At 36.9% G+C, this 21,122-nt stretch overlaps 1 protein-coding gene and 1 pseudogene across 3 annotated transcripts in view; both read right to left on the bottom strand.

Annotated features, from left to right (window-relative positions):
* The window catches only part of LOC110257528, a 35,322-nt pseudogene extending 20,648 nt beyond the window's left edge, over positions 1 to 14,674 (bottom strand).
* The window catches only part of STK31 (serine/threonine kinase 31), a 69,629-nt gene continuing 63,523 nt past the window's right edge, over positions 15,017 to 21,122 (bottom strand). For 2 of the 3 annotated variants that reach the window (XM_021078731.1, XM_021078729.1), the window contains 2 exons: positions 20,232 to 20,300; positions 15,017 to 15,400 (listed from right to left, as the gene is read on the bottom strand). In XM_021078731.1, the coding sequence (XP_020934390.1) occupies positions 15,209 to 15,400; positions 20,232 to 20,300 (261 nt within the window). In that variant the 3' untranslated portion in view covers positions 15,017 to 15,208. The remainder of the gene's footprint in view (positions 15,401 to 20,231; positions 20,301 to 21,122) is intronic. The other variant, XM_021078730.1, reaches the window with a different exon arrangement.

Raw genomic sequence — 21,122 nt, forward strand, 5'->3', positions numbered from 1 at the left:
ACTAGGAACCATGAGGTTGCAGGTTCAATTCCTGGCCTTGCGCAGTGGGTTAAGGATCTGGTGTTGCCGTGAGCTGTGGTGTAGGTCGCAGGTGCGGCTCAGATCCTGCATTGCTGTGGCTATGGTGTAGGCTGGCAGCTACAGCTCTTATTAGACCCCTAGCCTGGGAACCTCCATATACCACAGGGGCGGCCCTAGAAAAGGCAAAAAGACCAAAAAAAAAAAAAAAAAAAAAAGGAATTCCCATTGTGGCTCAGCAGTAATGAACTCAACTAGTATCCATGAGGATGCAGGTTGGATCAATCCCTGGCCTCACTCAGTGGGTTAAGTATCCAGCATTGCTATGAGCCATGGGATAGGTTGCCAGATCCTTAACTGAGTGAGGCCAGGGATTGAACCCACACCCTGATGGACACTATGTCGGCTTCTTAACCTGCTGAGCCACAACAGGAACTCCCCCACACAGCCTTTAAAAAAAATCTGTTTTTATATATATATCTTAACTAAACCTGCTAGGGTATCAACCTGCCTTGTATGGTGAATCTTTCTGCCAGCCATTCAAGAAAATTATCTTTGCACTTGAAAAGAACAAGCTTCTGATTTACCAAAGTGGTCAAACAATTCTGGCTTAGTACCTAAGGCAATAACATTTTATTTTCTGTACAGAAGCTATCCCTCCAATTGTCACGTCAAGAAAATAATCCAGAGAAATACATTTTAACTCTCTCAAGAATGTAAGGGCAATAAACAGGCTCATGCAAAAATGGTGGAGTTCCACTTGACATCGGATTCCTCTGCTAAGGCAGAGTCAGGTAAGTTCACTGACCTCAGGTTTGATTCACTTTTGTGGGACACCCCACTTTAAGATTAATGGCACTTAGCAAGTGACTCTTGTCTTTTCTTCACAGATATGCCTTGTCTCAACCATACTGAAGGCTTGTTACAGCGAAGACTCATACCTCTTAGTGTCTTCAGCATCTACTCTGGTGTTCCACGCATTATTTCAATGATGATAAATGTGATCCTTGCCAAAACCTAGTCTCTCATGCCTCATTTTCCTTCTTTTTCTGTAAAAGAGGAATGATACTTGCACTTTATAGAGTTGTTGTGAAGATTAAATGAGATAAGGTAGACAAAATACCTAGCATCTAGCCTACCTCCTGCACTGTGGTAATTGATTCTACTTAGACTTCCAATTATGAAACAAAATAATACTTTGTGTCACATGAAACATTTCCAGACTTCAGACATTTTTAACACAAGAGGTGGGGCAAATTGAAAGCAGTAGATTAATCTGACAACCAAAGTATGTTTTACAATTAACTGTTATATCAGGGTCTGTTGCACTTAATTACATTAAAGTCATCTGTGGCTACCCTGGCTCAGATTTTTACTCTGAGTATTTACCATCATGTTAGAACAAACCATATCCCTTCCCAACTTTCAAAAGCACAATGATACAGTTTTGTCAAGCTCATTAATTAGTAAAGCATCAAATTTAAAATAACTTCTAAGCATGACTTCAAACACTATGGTGTTTAAAAGGGGGGGAGATCATTTAATGAGGCATAAAGTTTATTATTTGCTTTAAAGAAAAGGCTGAAAATTCTTGTAGCAGCCAAAAGAAATTATCTATGTTTTCCTACTGAAACAAATTGTCATCACATATTTAAATGTCTGGCTCATACTTATATGAGGTTGAAAAGAATATGGTGGAAATAAAAATTTTGTGAATCATATATAGAATTGCAGGAGATGATGCAAACCATGACTCAGGCAAGTACAACAATCATGACCAAAATTATGCTTGCATTTTTCATATAGTTTGTTGTAGCAAGCATAATTTGCAGTTGCCAGTTGGTTTGCATAAATGGAGCTGACGTCAGATAAAAATAAATCATAACATTCAAGGAAAAGCAAATAAATGTTAAAATATTAATCTGCATAATATTTCGGGGCAATTACAAAAACATGATGGTAATAACAAGTCTGTACATTGGTAGAAGTTGTTCAAGAAACATTTTATGTTTCCAATTTCATTCTTTCAGTAGCAATTAATCTTTCTCTAAATGAACTAGTAATGGCTAAAAAAGGGGGGTGCAGGGAGAAGACAAGAAGGGAAAGAGGACAAAGGACAGACAGGAAGAAGGAGAGGGTGTTAAGAAAGGTGGGTATTACAGATATTACTTACCACTTAAGGAAAGAAGGACAGGAAAGACCTTCAAAGTCCAAGCCCTTCAGGCTACATATAATATATATAACGGCTTATCCAGTACAGGTGAACGCATACAGGTAAAAGCAGTATACAGTAATTAAAAAGTGTGTCAATAATTTATTCTTGAACCAAGTAATTCTGTGGTCTTGTTTCTACTCTAGTATTTTCCCTCTTTTTGTAAAATAAGAGTCTGTCTAAAAACAGCAACTCTAATGCTTGTTCTTATCTTCTCCCTTAATGAATTTTTTTACCATGCTACCTGAAATTCAAAAGGATGATACTAAATTCTTTGAGCAGGACATCTTTTTTTTTAAATGTATGCAATGTTTATTAGTTTTGTTTTTTTTTTTCCCACTGTACAGTAAGGAGATCAAGTTATCCTTACATGTATACATTACAAATACATTTTCCCCCCACCCTTTATTCTGTTGCAACATGAGTATCTAGACAAAGTTCTCAATGCTACTCAGCAGGATCTCCTTGTAAGGACATCTTACTTACACTAAAATTCTCCAACTTTTTACTCTGAATAGTTTTGTTTTATGAAAAAAACTACTGTTTCATAAACCACTTGTCAAATAGCCTATGCTTTTTTTTAAAAAAAAAAAAAAAAGACTTTAAATTGAAGAAACCTTCCTCTGGTTATTCCAGCAGACAGTTTAATTTACTTGACCATGCAATTGGATTCTTCCCTCCATAACTTTTTTCCTCTGGTATGAAGAAACAAATTGATAGTTGATAAATCTAATGTAGAGAGAAACTGAGGATTCCTTGAAGGGGAAGAAGAAGAGAAAGTATTTTTGGTTAAAATGGATTTCAACAAATAAGGGCCTACCTTCCTTTAAAAATTACTAAATTCCTTTTAGCAACTAAGAGTAGAAAAATATTTTAATTTTAGGAGCTACTTTTAAACTGTGAAGTATTTTTAAAGTTGACCCTCTTATTATTAAAAGAAAATTAAAAATGGAATAAGCACACTTCTTAAAAAGTAGACTTTCCAGTTACTAAAAATAACATTCACTTTCAAATCATTCTTTACATTTATCTTTCAACTAATATTTATTGAATGTCTGTGCTAGGTCCTATACTGTGCTAGGTATAGTCCCAAAACTTACAGTTTATTTTTAAAGAAATACAGATATTAATGAAATAATCACACTAAAGAAAAATTATAGTTGTGATGAGTTCTGCTTGTACAAAAAAAAGTCTGTAAATTTCCATTTCCATGACTAATTTAAACCTACTTAAAATTATAATTTCAAACAGCTGATAAGAAACATACTTTTTTGCACGACCCAAATCAGGAGGCGATGGAGTAAGAAAGTCAAAATTTAGGTTAAGAGAAATTATGGTAAAGACATTTTGAACAATAAAATAAAATATGTAACCTAATCTTAATGGAGAAGAAATTTACTATACCGTCTTCCAAAAAACTGAAATAAGTCTGACTGCATTTAGAAGTTAGCTTTACTAAAATTTTTCTTGCAGATGTTTACCCCAGGATGTGATAGGTCCAGAGCTACACCTTGTGGCCATACACAAACTTACAAGAAACTGTTCTAAACCTTCCAAAGGAATTTGTTATTCCTCTGTTAATGAAAAATAAACATCTCTCAAAAAATAGCATATTATTACTAAACAGCTGGGGGAAATTTTAAGTTCAATAAAAAACATATATAAAAAGATTAGGGTTAAGTAATTATATGGTAAAGTATAACAATATGTTAATTGTAGAATTTATATACAATGATATATTCACTGTAAAATTCTTTAAATTTTTCAATATATTGGGAAATGTCATAATAAAATGAGAAAATTAATTTAAAAACATGATTTATCACCCATATTTTCATCATAAGTGTTTATTGGTATTATTTTCCTTATGTACGAGCACGATGCGTCCTCATAACTTATGCTTATGTGCCAGTCTATTATGTTGGTGTTTATCCAATCACAGATGGATATTTGGGTTGTTTCCACTTTTTGGCTATTATGAATGTGCTGCAGTAACTGCTCATGAACAAGGTTTTGGTGTAGACATGATTTCTTGACTAACAAGTAATTTGGCCAGGAGTTAAAGTCCCAGTTTATACGGCAACTCTATGATTAACATTTTGAGGAACTGCCAGTTTTCCAAAGCAGCTGCATCTCTATACATTCCCACCAGCAGCTCCAATCTCTCATCTTTCTGAACATTTGTCATTATCTAACTTTTTAATTCTAGCCATCTTAGTGGATGTGAAGTGGTATTTTGTAGTTTTACATCTCCTTAATGACTGATGATATTGAACATTTTCTCATATATTTATTAGCCATTTGCATAGCTTCTTTGAAGAAATGTCTATTCAAAGCTTTGCCTACTTTTAAATTGTTTTGTCTTTTTATTACTTGAGTTGTAAGAGTTCTTTACACTAGCTATAAGTTCTTTAGCAGTTATTTGATTTGAAAATATTTTATATTGTAGGTTGTCTTTTTACTTTCTTGATAGTGTCCTTTGAAGCACAACATTTTGTAACTTAATAAAGTCCAGTATATCTAATTTTTCTTCTTTCTTGTGCTTTTGGCATCATGCTAAGAAAACTTGGACTAACCCAAGATCACAGAGATTTATGTGTTTTTCCCTTCTAAGAGTTCTACAGTATGAGCTTTAAATTTATGTTCATGAGCTATTTGGAGTTAATTTTTGTATATGGTGCGATATGGGGATACAACTTCATTCTTCTACATGTGACTATCCAATTGCTCCAGCATCATTTGTTGAAAAGACTTCTTTCCTTATCAAATTGTCCTGGTACCTTTGCCAAAAATCAACTGACAATATATGTAAATGTTTATTTACACATATGTAAACTAGTATAAAAGTAAACTAGAAACTCTCAATCTTATTCCATGTATTAATATGTCTATCCTTAGGCCAGTACCCATGGTCTTGATTATAGTAAGTCTCGAAATTAGGAGTGTAAGTCCTATTCTCATTTCACAATATTGTTTTGACTATTCTGGGTACAATCCATTTCCACATGAATTTTAGGATCAGCTTGTTAATTTCTGGAAAAACAGAAGCAGATATTTTGATAGAGTATGTTGAATTTCTGGATGATTAGGGAGTATTCCCCTCTTAACAATATTAGGTCTTTCAATTCATTAATATTTCTTTGAATTTCATTTTCCTTACTTTCTTTCACCAATGTTTTGCAGTTTTACTGTACTATTCTTACACTTCTTTTGTTAAATTTATTCTTATTTTATTCTTTTTTGATGCTACTGACAATGAAATTGTCATAAAAATTTATAGGCTATAGAAATGCAATTTATTTTTATGTAATGACCTGTACCTGAAACCTGATACAGGATGAACTTACTACTTCTAAAAGTTTTAAAATGGATTTCTTTAGATTTTCTGTGAACAAGATTAAGTCATCTGAAAACAGAAAAAGTATTACACCTTCCTTTCCAGTCTAGACACCTTTTATTTCTTTTTCTTGTCTAACCGCTCTGGTTAAAACCAATAGTACAATGTTAAAGAGAAGTGGCAAGAGTGGAATCTTTGACTTGCTCCTTATCTTAGGAGAAACAATTCAGTCTTTTACCTTAAGTATGATGTTAGCTTTGAGTTATTTGTAAATACTATTTATCAGGTCGAGGAAGTGACTTTAGCTTAAGTGTTTTTTTATCATAAAAGGATATTGGATGTTGTCAAATGCTTTTTTTTTCATCTATTAAGAAAATCATGGAATTTTGCCTTCAATTAATATACTACATTGATTGATTTTCAAAATATTGAACTAGCCTTGTCTTCTCGAGATAAATCCCTGTGGTTCATAGTGTATAATCTATCTTTTAAATATTAGACTGGGTTTCCTAGTATTATGTTGAGGAATTTGGTGCCTATATTCATAAGAGATATTTACCTATAGTTTTTTATGTATGTGATGTCTCTGTCTGGTAGAATTCACCAGGAAGTCTTTTAGCTTGGGCTTTTCTTATGCTCTTCTCCATGTTATAGGTCTATTCAGACTTTTTTTTTTTTTTTTTTTTTTTTGTCTTTGTCTTTTCTAGAGCCACACCTGCAGCATATGGAGGTTCCCAGGCTAGGGGTAGAATTGGAGCCACAGCCACCGGCCTATGCCAGAGTCACAACAACGCGGCATCTGAGCCACATCTGCGATCTACACCACAGCCCATGGCAACACCAGATCCTTAACCCACTGAGCGAGGCCAGGGATAGAACCCATCACCTCATGGTTCCAAGTTGGATTCCTAAACCACTGAGCCATGACAGGAACTCTCAGACTTTCCACTTCTTGTGTGAGTTTCAAGGGTTTGTGTCTTTCTAGGAGTTTGTCCATTTCATCTAGGTTGTCTAGTTTGTTTGTATACAGTTGTTCATAGTATTCTCTTATGATCTCTTTTAATTTTGTAAGGTCTATAGTGAAGTCCTTTCTTTCATTACTGATTTTAATAACTGGAGTCTTTTTTTGTCTGTCTAGCTGAAGTTTTTCTCAATTTTACTGATATTTTCAAATAACTGACTTTTGGTCTCACTGATCTTCTCTGTTGTTTTTCTATTCTTTATTTCACTTATTTATGTTTTCATCTTGATATTTCCTTTGGTCTGCTTGTTTTGGGCTTAACTGGCTCATCTTTTTAGTTGCCCAACTAGATAAAAATTAAGGTTGGGTTATGTTAGCTTAATAATTGATATATTACTCCCTTTTCAATATAAGCATTTACAATTATAAATTTTCCTCTAAGCACTGCTTTAGCTGCATCCTGTAAGTTTTGGTATGCTACATTTCCATTTTCGTTCACCTCAAAGTATTTTCTAATTTACACTCTTTTATTCTTTGGTGCATCAGCTCTTTAGGAGTGTGTTTTTTAATTTTCATATATTTGTGAATTTTCCAAATTCTCCAGTTACTGATTTCTAATTTCATTCCACTGTGTTAGAAAACATACGACTTAAATATTTAAACATTTTCAGGTTTGTTCTATCACTTCACTTATGTGTATTCTGATCTTTTGGGGTACAGTGTCCCACAGATGGCCTAAATTTATAGCATTGTTCATGTCTTTTATTTGCTTATCTTCTGCCTAGTTGTTCTACACATTATTATACCTGAGGTAATAAAATCTCCAATTGCTATTAAATCATGTTTTGTCCTTGAATTCTATCAGGTTTTGCTTTACGTACTTGGGACTCTGTTGTTAGATGCATATATATATATATTTTCCTGATGGATTTACTTTTTTATTATAAAGATTATCTTCAGTGATAATTTTTGTCAAAGCCTATTCTGCCTAATATTAGTGTAGGCACCACAGTTCTTTTGAATACTACTTGCATGGATTTTCTTTTCCATCTCTCTCAAACTATTTGTACCTCTGAAACTAAATTGTCTTTTTAAAAAATTCTAATTATTTAATCTATGTACAAAAAATATAAGGGAAAAATGACATTAAGAGTGCATATGTAAAGTTCTCATGTATAGGAAAGGAAAACTGTAAAGTTTTTACAGGACTTCACCATCTCTTGGTTTAAAAAGTAAAGAATAAAGCCAGGTTTATTTCTCTCTTCCTCTCTCTCTCTCTCTCTCTCTCTCTCTCTCACACACACACACACACACACACACACACACACACACACAATCCACGGTCTAGAATTTCAAAGGACTGCAAACCTGAGAAGGTTCACAGATAGTAGTGCTAAATTTCACTAACAGACAAGGAAATACATGCTCATTGTTAATACTGGGCTATCTGATCTAGTGTGGAACTGAAGAGTCTTGCCTGATTTATTTTCTCTTCTAATCATGAAAACTGCACCTACTAAGTGCATAATGTCTTAAAAAGAAAGCATGACACTTTAATTTTCCTTTTTTTTTTTTTAACCAATCATATTTTCATCAGGAACTTTACACCACTTACGTATAGTCCTTCCTAAGGCTGCCAGACCCTCCCTGGCCTCTGAGAACTCCCACGTCTCCTCTGCCATACCAATGTAGAGATGCCCTTTGGATACACATGAGGTCTAACCTGTGGCTCGGGAGGGTTAAGTCCTCCACAATTGCTGTGCTGTTGCTCAGTATGCAGATAACCTTCTGTACTTTTGTCCAAGTCCCCTCCTGGCATCACCAAGGGTGGCTGATTGTTGATGTCCACCTTGAAACCATTTGGAAACCAATCTAAAAGCTGAACAGAAGGAGTTCCCATTGTGGCGCAGCAGAAATGAATCCAATTGGTATCCATGAGGATGCAGGTTTGATCCCTGGCCTCCCTCAGTGGGTCGGGGATCTGCATTGCTGTGAGCTGTAGTGTAGGTTGCAGACTTGGCTCAGCTCCTGCGTTGCTCTGGCTGTGGTGTGGGCCAGCAGCTGCAGCTCTGAGTCGACCCAGAGCCTAGGAACTTCCATATGCCATGGGTGCGGCCCTAAAAAGCAAAAAATAAAAAACATAAATTAATTTTAAAAATAAACACTGAACAGAGAGTGCCATGACTTCAGGGGTGCCATTTATACATCCACATCCTTGGGGGCACTCCCTCCTCTGCATAGCAGGTAGCAGACTATGTACTTCCCAAGTCAAGGATCACACTCAAAGCATGCGGTAGTGATGCCTGATAGAGCTGCTCACGGTAGGTTTTGTCCGCAGAAACAACGAGGACAACAATTGTCATGGGCAAATATATTCTAAGATACAAAGTTGTTGTCGGATTCAATTATGTCCCCACTCAAGGCCCATTCAAACCAGAAGAAAGCAGTAATGGACGCACTGACAGGCAGCATAAGAAGGGCATCTACACCAAGCAAATGATACTGCATGTCACAGGTTCACTGTTGGCAGAGCACCATGAGTGCTCTATGAAATGAATGGTACAAATAGAGTTGTAAGGCTATGCTACAGTGGTGGAGATCCTAAGGGCTGAATATACAGAGAACTCTAATTTAGTCTTCCTGTCAGATTCTATCAAGTGCCACTCCATTAAGAGAGATGCTTCCTCCAAAGCTTCAGAAAGCCAAAATCTGTTCTTCCAGCTTTGGATGCGCTCTGATCCAAGGTAATCTCTGACCCCACAGAGTAGTAACCTCAGACATAATTCTCTGCAGTGTCCTCCTTTCAGATCCTAAGCACCTCCGGGTAAAAGAGTGACTGATACTTCCCTATATGAACCCATCTATCACAGTTGGTTCAAGGTTGGGAAGAGTGCTTCGGGCGTATGATTCCCAGCTCTTATGTAACAAAAGAAGGTATCAAGATGGATTCATATGCTCCATTTTAGCATTTTCCAACTGATCCCTTTTACTGCTAAGAAAATTCCATATTCCAGGTAACAGAATTCCCAGCAACTGTCCCCAATCTGGATGTCAGTTTGGTCAGTGTGAATGGAAAGGCACTAACTACTTCATGCTGATCTGTGATAATGACAGCAAATGACATCTCTTATAATCAGTATATAATTGATATTTTTAATATATTTTTCCAGGAGTTCCCATTGTGGCTCAGCAGTCACGAATCCAACTAGCATTCATGAGGATGCAGGTTCAATACCTGGCCTCGCTCAAGGGGTTAAGGATCCAATGTTACCATGAGCTGTGGTGTAGGCTGAAAATGCAGCTTGGATTCTACATTGCTGTGGCTGTGGCATAGGCCAGCCACTGCAGCTGCAATTCGACCCATAGCCTGGGAATTTCTATATGTCACAGGTGCAGCCCTAAAAAAGGAAAAAAAAAAAATAAATGTATTTTTCCAATTTATATTTTTTGACCAGAAAGTTAAAACACTTATATTTAATCTACTATAGTATGATTTTCATCATGAATTTTGCTGTTTTCTGTGTGTCTTACATCTTCTTTCTGCATATCTCCATTACTGCCTTCTTTAGTGTTAGACTTTTCTAGTGTTGTCCCATCTAAGTATTGCTAATTTTTTAATGGTTGGGCTGGTATTTACAATTTTAAAATCTTAACTTAAAACAATCTAATTTGGCTTAACACAATTTCAATAACAAACAAAAATTTTGCCCCAATATGCCTCCATTTGCTCCCCTCTCCTTTGGCCTGTTGTCAGAAAAATGACATTTTTCCACGTTATAAGCCCATTAATATAGTTTCATAATTAGTGTTTTGTGTAGTTTTCTTTTAAATCAGAAGTTACACACAAAAACACATTGATACTTTTATATTTACCAATGTAGTTTTCTTTAGCAGTACTCTCTATTTTTTGTGTGGATTGAAGTTACTGTCTAGTGTAATTTCATTTCAGTCTGAAAGACCCCTTTTTTGTTTTTGTAGGGCAGATGTTCTAGTAACAAATTCTCTGTCTCTGTTTATCTACTAATGGCTTAACATCATAAGTCAAAGTCTTAATATCTCCTTCATTCTTGCTAGGTATACAATTCTTAGCTGACAAGGCTTTTTTTTTTTTTTTTTCATTCATTACTTTAAATATGTCATCCAGCTGAATTCTACCCCCCATTATTTCTGATAAAAATCAGATGTTGCTCTTACTGAAGATGCCTTGTAATCAGTTAAGTCATTTCTCTCTTGCTATTTTCAAGATTCCGTCCTTGGCTTTAGCTTTCAATAGTTGGATTATGATGTGTCTAGTTGTGGGTCTCTTTGAGTTTATCCTACTTGGAATATGCTGAGCTTCTTGATTATGCAGATTCATGTTTCATCAACTTTGGAAAAATTTCAGCCATTACTTATACAATATTCTTACTGCCCATTTTTCTCCTCTCCTTCTACAATTCTCATTGTGCTGTTCATACATTTGAAGATGTCCCACAAGCTTCTTAGTCTCTTCAGTTTTCTTCATTCTTTCTTTCTGTTCCTCAGTCTGGATGACCTAAATTGACCTACCTTTAGGTTCACTGAGCTTTTCTTTTTCCAATCCACATATGCTGTTGAGTCCCTCTCATGAATTTTTTATTCTAGTTATTGTACTTTTCAGCTACTTAATTTTTATTTGGTTCTTTCTTATAATTCCTAAAAAAAAAAAATGTTCCCATCTGGCTCAGTGGTAATGAACCTGGCTAGTATCCATGAGGATGCACGTTTGATCCCTGGCCTCACTCAGTGGGTTAAGGATCTGGCATTGCCATGAGCTGTGGTGTAGGTCACAGATGCATCTGGCATCCTGCATTACTATGGCTGTGGCGTAGGCCAGCAGCTGCAGTTCTGACTCAGCCCCTGAATAGAGCCTGGAAAACTCTATATGTCATGGGCGTGGCCCTAAAAAAGAAAAAATAATAATTTCTACAATTCATTGGCATTCTCTATTTGCTGAAACATTATTCTCTTATTGTTCTATAATTCTTCATAAATGGTGTCCTTTAGTTCTTTGAACATTTTAATAGATGCCATAAAGTCTTTGTATACTAAAGCCCAACATCTAGGCTTCCTCTGGGGCAGTTTTTATTGACTGTTTTTTTTTTTTTTTAGCAAATAAACCACACTTGTTAAGTGTCTCACTTTTTTGTTGTGGTTCAAAGCTGGACATTTTTAAACATCATAATTTTCAACTCTGAAAACCGGATTTCCCTCCCTCAACCCAGAATTTTGTTCCTGTAGTTGTTACTGATGGACTTTCCTGTTCCAATTCTGTGACGTTTATATTCTTTTCATGTGCAGCTTAGCTTAGTGGTCAGCTAATAATTGGACAAATGTTTCCTTAAATGCCTGGAACCAACAAGTCTCCCAACCTCTGCTGCAAGGCTGCCACAACATTGGCAGTTTATAACCCTGCCTTACCCTTCACAAGGCAGAACCTGTTTCCAGAACCTCAAGATCAGCCAAAGATGAAAGATTAGGGCCTTGCATGTCTTTCCTGGGCATACCCACAGCCCTGAGTATGTGCATGACCTTACAGAAATTTGAGTTTACCAATGCACCCTATGAACAACACTCCCAGATTTTCCTATTAAACTGTATTCTCCAACAGGTATTGCCACCTCAGGCAGGTGTGTTGTTAAACAACTATCATGACTTTTTTCAACAAATGCCCCACGGGGACAAAAAGCTTCCACTGAGCAAGCTCCGAGTTAGATTACTTAAAGACAATTCCAACGAGGCTTTTCCAGGGAGCTTCCAGACAGGCCAAATAGTGACAATTCTCTGGCAATAGGGCTTTCTGAGGTGCTTGAAACATTTTGCAAATTCCACTGGTTGTTAGACCACTGGTTTTTCAAAATAATTGCGAGGGTGTTGGTTTGTAAGGCTACTGCAGAGCTTATAACAGGAAAGGACAATAGGCAAGGTAAAATACTACAAAGCTTACAATTCTTACCAGGATTCAGTTGTTTTTCTTGAACAACTGCTCTTCAAATTGTTGCAGGCCCTTGGTTAATGACCAGAGTTCTGAAAAAGCTGATTTTGAAAATTTTTTGCTTTTTTCCTGTTGCTTTTATGGAGGCGATTTTCAGAGGTCCTTATGACTCCACTATTCCAGAACTGCTTCCACATGTAGTTTTAACGGCAGAAAATATGGTTATACTAACAACTAAGAAATGACTGATGAAGCATGTCATTTGCTAAGTTAAAATAGAAATGCTAAAAATGAATTTAACAAATATTGACATTTAAATATACACTGAAATGACTTTATCACTGATACTATAAAATGAACCAGAGGCTCCCCATAAATTTCTTTTGAGAACGTTTATACCTTTAACTTTCTTCTCTTCAACATTTTGATCTAAAACACAATGTTTCCTTTGCATCCATTACTTTAGTAGAAATAAGCCATCCTTGACTTTTTCCTTACTTCCATTATTTCCCAAATCACCCTCTAAGGTTAGCGATTTTTATTCTAAAATGAACATGACTGTGTGATTCAGCTGCTCATAAATTTACAATAGAGACCCATTTCTTTTAGAGCAATTCATGACCCTCTATGATCTGTCCCCAAAATACTTTGCTAAAGTGTTTCTCAGCTATGCCATGAATGGCCTATGCCCCAGCCAAATTTTTGCCCTTTGAGCTTCCTTAAATTTCCTTTGTTTGGAATACCTTTTTCCACTTCCAAATTAGCAGAATCCTACTGCACCTCCAAAATGAGTCAAACAACTATTCATCAGTCTTATTATTGACCTTTTCCCTTCCTCTCCTTTGTCATGACACACATTTTGTTTCTGTACCAAGTGTAACAACTTAAAGTGTTTGCTAAAACACAGATTGCCAGGTTCCACCCCCTGAGATTCTCATGTAGTAAGTCTGGAGTGGAAGTAAGAATCTGCATTTCTAATAAACCTCTAGGTGGTGCTGAGCCTGCTTATATAGGGACTACACTTTGATGTAAGGGTTTATTCTCTCAAATAACTTGGTATCTTGAGACTAGGAAAAAGGCTCTGGAGTTGTTAGGGTCAGCTTCTTCTAACTCACTGCTCCATCATCCTAGTTCATGAGTTTCAGCATCAAAGTCACCTCATGATCCAAGGAGACTGCTGAAATTCTAACCACTACGTTAGCTTCTAGGCAATAGGGAAGGAGTTAAGGGTGAAAAGACATGTCTCCAAGCCAAATCAGCTCCTTTTAAAGAGCCTTATTCACAAAAATTCAGTCAAAAGGCTTCAACTAATAGAGAAAATGGTAAGTGTAGTCTTTTAGCCAAGTGTACTGCCACCTTAAATGTAACGGTTATCTACTACTAAGGAAAACTAAAAAAAATTTTTTTCTCTTTCGGGCCGCAGGTGCAGCATATGGAAGTTTCCAGGCTGGGGTCGAATCAGAGCTGCAGCCAACAGCCTATACCACAGCCGCAGCAAAGCTAGACCCAAGCCATGTGTGCGACCTACATCACAGCTCACAGCAAAACCAGATCCTTCACCGACTGAGCAAGGCCAGGGATCAAAGCCAAGTCCTCATGGATACTAGTCAGGTTCGTTACCGCTAAGCCATAATGGGAACTCCAGAGGACTAAATTTTGAATAGGCATCTGGAGATTCTACCATACCATTTTAGTCTACATATGCTTCAATCACCAGATCTAACACGTCTGCCTATTTCATTAATTCGACCCATATCTTTATCACTATTTCTCCTTCCCTAGACCTTCTTTTCATCATTGCTTACCTAATTTATTACAATATTCTTCTGACCAGTCTCCCTACCACTTATCCTGGTAATAGGTATAAGATGGACTTTGAGAGATCTAAAGCTGTTCAAAATTCTTCAATGACTCCAGATCTCCTATAAAATTATAAGGTATGGGCACTTTATTACTTCATACAAAGCCCTCTTCTACCTATATGACTATTCCCTGCCTCGTATTTAAACTATCAAACACAAGCAAATGCTTCTCCCTTTGGTGCTCACGTCATGCTTTTTTGGCCAATTAAGAGACCTTGACCCTCCTTCGTCTGTACTACCTCATTCTTTAAGAGTTAACTAGGGTATTCACCTCCTCCAGAAAGCTCTTCCCAACACCCCCTTCATACGATGAGTACTCCTCCTGTGTCATCACATAAAAGCTCTGTCCAGAGCTATCATTATGTATCTAATATTATGAAGATCTGGTTAGATTTCCAACTTTCTCAACAGATTTATATGCTTTGTAAGAACCATGCTTAATTTATCTTTATAGTCCCAGAACTGGGTACAAAGCAGATGCCAACTATCATCTGTTAAACAAAGGTGTTACCCTTCATCATGAGCTGGCCTACACACTGAAAATCTGTATAGGATTTTTTTCAATCTAAGAATCTTTTCTCTTACAAGTATCATTATGCAATTTCAAAAAGTAACTATAGACAGAAAATCCTTCCTTAACAACTACAGTTAAATGAAATTTCAATGTATACAATTTTTTGCATAGCCAAACATCTTTTATTTTTCACAACTGGAATGCCAAAGACATAACCCAACTAGCTCCAGAACACTTCCAGACTTTTTTCTGTTTATTTAACCAAACTAAACAAGTTTTTAAAAGGAATATCCGCAACAACAAAAGAATACTAATCTATCAGTCAAAGTTGGTTTCACCATTTCTCATCTTTTACTTATTTTTATCCAAGTTCTCCACCTTTAATTCTTCCTCTTTCTTTTGGGTGTATTCAGTATCTTTTTCTGTGTTCGGAGCTGATTTCCCCTTTGGTAGCAAGAAACATTCAGCATTCAAAACCTGCTCAGCAGTAACTGAACTTCTACAATATATCAAGCTACAAAGGAGGGATTTGACATTATCATCCTGCAAGAAAAAAAAAGATTATGTTAAAAACAAAAATAAAAAGAAATAAATTACAATTGTAATAAGGAGTATCACAGTCAAAAACACATTTAATGATACAGAGCTAAAATCAATTTTTTCCTACTGGAGTTTAGAAGTTTTCACCAAATTCAACTAGTTTTTATTGGAAATGGATCAACCTAGTATTAAAACTATGGAACCAAATTATAGTAAAAAAAAAAAATGAGAGGAGTTCCCGTCATGGCTCAGTGGTTAACGAATCTGACTAGGAACCATGAGGTTGTGGGTTCAATCCCTGGCCTTGCTCAGTGGGTTAAGGATCTGGCGTTGCCATGAGCTGTGGTGTAGGTCGCAGACATGGCTTGGATCCCGCATTGCTGTGGCTCTGGCCTAGGCTGGTGGCTACAGCTCCAATTAGACCCCTAACCTGGGAACCTCCATAGGCCGCAGGAGTGGCCCAAGAAAATGGCAAAAAGGCCAAAAAAAAAAAAAAAGTAAAAGAAAAAAGGTATCCCAACTGAAATATACCACAAAACAAGTAAAATTTTTTTAAAAATACTTTTTTAAAACTTCTTTTCATTCTTTTTTAGGGCACTAGTCAAAATTTGAGACTATGAAAATTTTACACTGAAGCTGCTCTGTCTGGAAGGGTAGCCTCCTTTATTTGGTCAACTGCTTGTGGTTTCACTTATGAAACGATCTCCGTTTGAAACACTTCTACCAACACTACCACTACCATTCATCATCATCACCTTTCTGGGGGCCAGAACCTATCACGTACCACAATTTCAAAGAACGCTGTTTGTATTATCACGTGTCAGTAACACTGTACTGCTGCTTTTCCACGAGCTCACCTCCCTAAGTCCCTGGGTGTGTGCCTTTTTTTGCTCCCTGTGATGACTCCAATCAGAGCACATTTCACAATGAATAAAAACTACCTATTTATTGCTAGAGATCTTACCAGATTCTGAGATGCATAAGATCAGAAATCATAAATTTCTCACTTCATCTCAACAATGAGCACATTGTCAGGGATACAAGAGACATTCAGTAAACATCTGCTAACTGAACGAATGCCAGTGCCCATGCTGCACTCTACGGAATATGTTTTTAAACACATTTAAAGATAGTACCTTTAGTAAGTATAAACTTTACTAAAAATTACAAAATCTAAATGTGAAAAAACTAGCACATGATCTTGAAAGCCACAAAAAAGAGATTTAGGACAAGTAAAAAATCATATCATGTTCTTTGACAAAAAGAATCTCATCACCATTTTTAAGTGTGTCAACATTTAAGTTAATTTATAAACTTTCCATGACTCCAATAACATAAAATCAGCTTCCCCCTACCTTGGAACTAGATAAATTAACTGTAAAGATTTCTTATGAGAATAATAAGTGATGGCGTTCCCATTGCAACTCAGTAATAACAAACTCAAATAGTATTCATGAGGATTCAGGTTCAATCCTGGATACTGCTCAGTGGGTTAAGGATCCAGCATTGCTGTGAGCTGTGGTATAGGTGGTAGAAGCAGCTGGGATCCTAAGTTGCTGTGGCTATGGTGCAGGCCAGCAGCAACAGCTCAATTCGACCCCTAGCCTGGGAACCTCCATATAATGCACCTACAGCCCTAAAAGAAGGGGAAAAAAATCCCAGCAAGTTATTTTGTGGATATCAACAAACTGATACCAAAGTTTACATTGAGAGGCAAAAGATCTAGAACAGCCAATACAGTATTAAAGGAAAAGAACAAAGTTAAAGGACTGATACTATCCAACGTCAAAACTCACTATAAAGCTACAGCAATCAAGACTACGTGGTATTAGGAAAAGAGTAAACGAACAGATCAATGGAACAAAACAGACCCACATAAAAATGGACAACTGGTCATTGACAAAGGGTAATGAGCAATGCAATGGAGAAGAGAGTCCTTTCAACAAACGGTGCTGGAACAAGTGGACATGAACATGCAAAAAAAAAATGTGCATCTAGGCACAGATCTTATATCCGTCACAAAAATTAACTCAAAACATATCACAGACCTAAATATCAAATGTAAAACTGTAAGGCTGGAAAATCTAAGAGAAAATATAGATGAACCTGGGTTTGGCAATGACTTTCCAGATAAAACACCAAAAGCACAATCTATGAAAAGAAAGAATAAGCCAGACTTCATTAAAATTAAAATTTTCTGTTCTGCAAAAGACAAATTCAAGAAAATAAGACAAGCAAAGACTGTGAGAAATTATCTGCAAGACATATGGATAAAAGGCTGCTAAGCAAAGTATACAAAGAACTCTTGAAATTCAACAACAAGAAAACAACATGATTAAAAACTGGGCCAAAAACCCTCTTGCCAAATATTTTACCAAAGAACATAGAGAGATGGCAAATAAGCATACGAAAAGATCCTCCACATCCCCTGTCATCAGGGAAAAGTATATTCAAACAAGATACTACCACACATCTATAAGAATGGCCAAAACCAGGAGCTCCTGCTCTGGAGCAACGGGATCTGTGGCATCTTAGGAGCACTGGGACAAAGGTTCAATCCCTGGCCCAGCACAATGGGTTAGGGATCCAGCATTGCTACAGTTTCAGCTTAGGTTACGACTGCAGCTCGGATCTGATCCCTAGTCCAGGAGCTCCATACGGCTGCTAATCGGCAGCCAAAAATGAAAGAAAAAAAAAAAAAAAAAAGAATGGCCAAAACCAAAATACTGACCAAATGCTAGTAAGGCTATAGAGCAACAGGCACTCTCATTCACTGCTAGTGGCAATCAAAAATGGGAAGGCTACCTTAGAAGACAGTTTGGCAGTTTCTTAAAAACTAAATATACTACCACCATACAACACAGCAACTGCAGTCCTTGGTACTGACCCAAGGAAATGAAAATGTACGTCCATGTAAAAACCCGCACATGGATGTTTACTGAAGCTTTACTCATGACTGCCAAAACCTGGAAACAACCAAGCTGTCCTTCAGTAAGTGAAAGGATAAACCGTGGTACATCCGGACACTGGATTCAAGGGTTAAAAAAAAAAAAATGAGCTATTGGGAGTTCCCTGGTGGTCTAGTGGTTAGGATTTGGTGCTTTCACTGCTGCACCCTGCTTCAGTCCCTGGTCTGGGAACTGAGATCCCACATCAAGCCACTGCATGCCACAGCCAAAGAAAAGAAAAGAGAAGGGAGCAGAAAGGGAAGGGGAACGGGAAAAAAGAAAAGGAGCTATCATGTCATTAAAAGACATGGAGGAATCTTATGTGCATATTAAATAGAAAAAAAGGCAATACGAAAATGTTAAATACTGTGTGATTCCAACTATGTGGCACTGCCAAAACTGGTAGAGACAAGAAAAAGACTAGTCTCCAGTGGTTTGGAGAAAGTAGAGATGAATGGGTGGGGCATGGAGGGTTTGGAGGCCATGAGAATACTCTCTATGATATCATAATAGTAGGTACGTGTGTCCAAACCCCTAAGAATGTACGAGACCAAGAGTGAACCCTAACATAAACTATGGGCTTTAGGTAATTCTAATATTCAATGCAGGTTCATCAACTGCAACAAATACCACTCTGACAGGGGTTGTGGATAATGAGTAAGCGGCATATGTGGGGGAAGAAGGTACATGGAAATCTCTACCATCTTCTCAATTTTGCTGTGAGCCTAAAACTGCTCTTAAAAAAATAAAGCCATAAAAGCAGGTGAAAAAAACAAAATAAATATTTTCTTTTAAAAAAATGGCAAGAGAACTTTTAAAGCCTGATCATTATACTTTTATAAACTTGCTTACTGCCATATTTAACCCCTAATATCCAGACACAGTGGGGACTATTCCATTCAAAAGATTTTAATATTGTCATGTCAATTCAGGTCTTTACCTGAAATGCCCATCATCTCATTCTATCTCTGATAAAATCCCAATTCAATCTTGAAGATTCACCTCAATTAACTACTTGGTGGTATTTTTAAACAACCTCTTCCTTCTCCTTTTTTCTTCCAAAATAAAAATTATTTAGCTCCCAGAGTTCCCGTCGTGGCTCAGCGGTTAACGAATCCGACTAGGAACCATAAGGTTTCGGGTTCGATCCCTGGCCTCACTCAGTGGGTTAAGGATCTGGCGTTGCTGTGAGCTGTGGTGTAGGTCGAAGACACAGCTCGGATCCTGCGTTGCTGTGGCTCCAGCGTAGGCTGGCGGCTACAGCTCTGATTAGACCCCTAGCCTGGAAACCTCCATATGCCTCAAGTGTGGCCCTAAAAAGACAAAAGACAAAAAAAAAATTATTTAGCTTCCTCCAAATTACTTTTTAATATTCTATATATGGATCTTGATTGCTTACTTGTTCACATTTCTAAATTATTAATTTCTTCAATGCTGCAATCCTAGAAAGCAACACCTAGTTCAACTCCTGATATAGAACAGATACTTAAGATATTGTGGCTATACACACACACATACACACATTAAAGCAATATGAATGGCACAGATGTATGACAAAGAAGATATAGCTAGCTACCTACAAAAAGTGAAACACTCATTTTAATATAATATGATCTCTGAAGATATAGTAAAGATTTTTCCTTAATAATCACAGAGGTTATATAATTTGGATGACAAAAAATACAATTCAGCAGTACTCTCTAGCAGTAATTTTCTGGCAATGGGATAAGCAGGGCACTTAAATTTTTCAATACTTCTTTTGTGTGAATGCCACTTTGTATTTTTACAAAAATTAGAAGACATCTTCAGTCAAGTATTTAAGTTTCTATTACTGCTACACACCTATATCACAGGTTTCTAACCGGTATGACAAAAAGGTCACATACCAAATGAAACTGATCCACTTTTGGGATTCCATCCTCATTTGTCTCAAATTCCTGATTTTGAACAGAAAGCTGTTAAAGAAAATAAGAATGAATAAGTTCTCAAATGTATCAAAATACCAACCCTACAGCAAAGACTAATCTAGAACCCTTCAGGTTTTAGAGAGGAGAGAAGAAAAGAGCTCAAAGAAAGCATATTAGTTCTTGCAGGATAAAAACATTTTTATAGGGAGTTTCCTGGTGGTCTAGTGGTTAGGATTTGGCACTTTCACAGCTGCAGCTCAGGTTCAAACCCTGGTCTAGGAACCGAGATTCCACATCAAGTCAGTGCATGCTGCAGCCGAAAAAAAATAAAACACACTTTCATAATAACTACCAAGCAGTTTCAATATCAATCAGAGTTGATGCACACACTATAAGCACTTCTAATACCCTCTCACTTTACAAACAAATATGTTAAAATGTAATTGCTTATAATGTCCTGGTTTCACCAATAATCATACATTAAACACATAGAAAAAAAAAAATTTTTTTGTCCTTTTGCCTTTTCTAGAGTCGCTCCTGCGGCATATGGAGGTTCCCAGGGTAAGAGTCTAATCGGAGCTGTTGCTGCCAGCCTATGCCACAGCCACAGCAACATGGGATCCAAGCCATGTCTGCGACCTACACCACAGCTCACAGCAACGCCGGATCCTTAACCCACTGAGCAAGGCCAGGGATCGAACCCGCAACCTCATGGTTTCTCGTTGGATCCGTTAACCACTGCGCCACCACGGGAACTCCATAAAGAAAATTTATCATACAAGTTTCCATCCTCCCTAATACCTGTGTTCAAGAAATACTTCTTTGTTTTTTGTCTTTTTTTTTTTAGGCCTGCACCTATGGCATCTGGAA

Source organism: Sus scrofa, chromosome 18 (genome assembly GCF_000003025.6).
Source record: "Sus scrofa isolate TJ Tabasco breed Duroc chromosome 18, Sscrofa11.1, whole genome shotgun sequence".
Taxonomy (NCBI): domain Eukaryota; kingdom Metazoa; phylum Chordata; class Mammalia; order Artiodactyla; family Suidae; genus Sus; species Sus scrofa.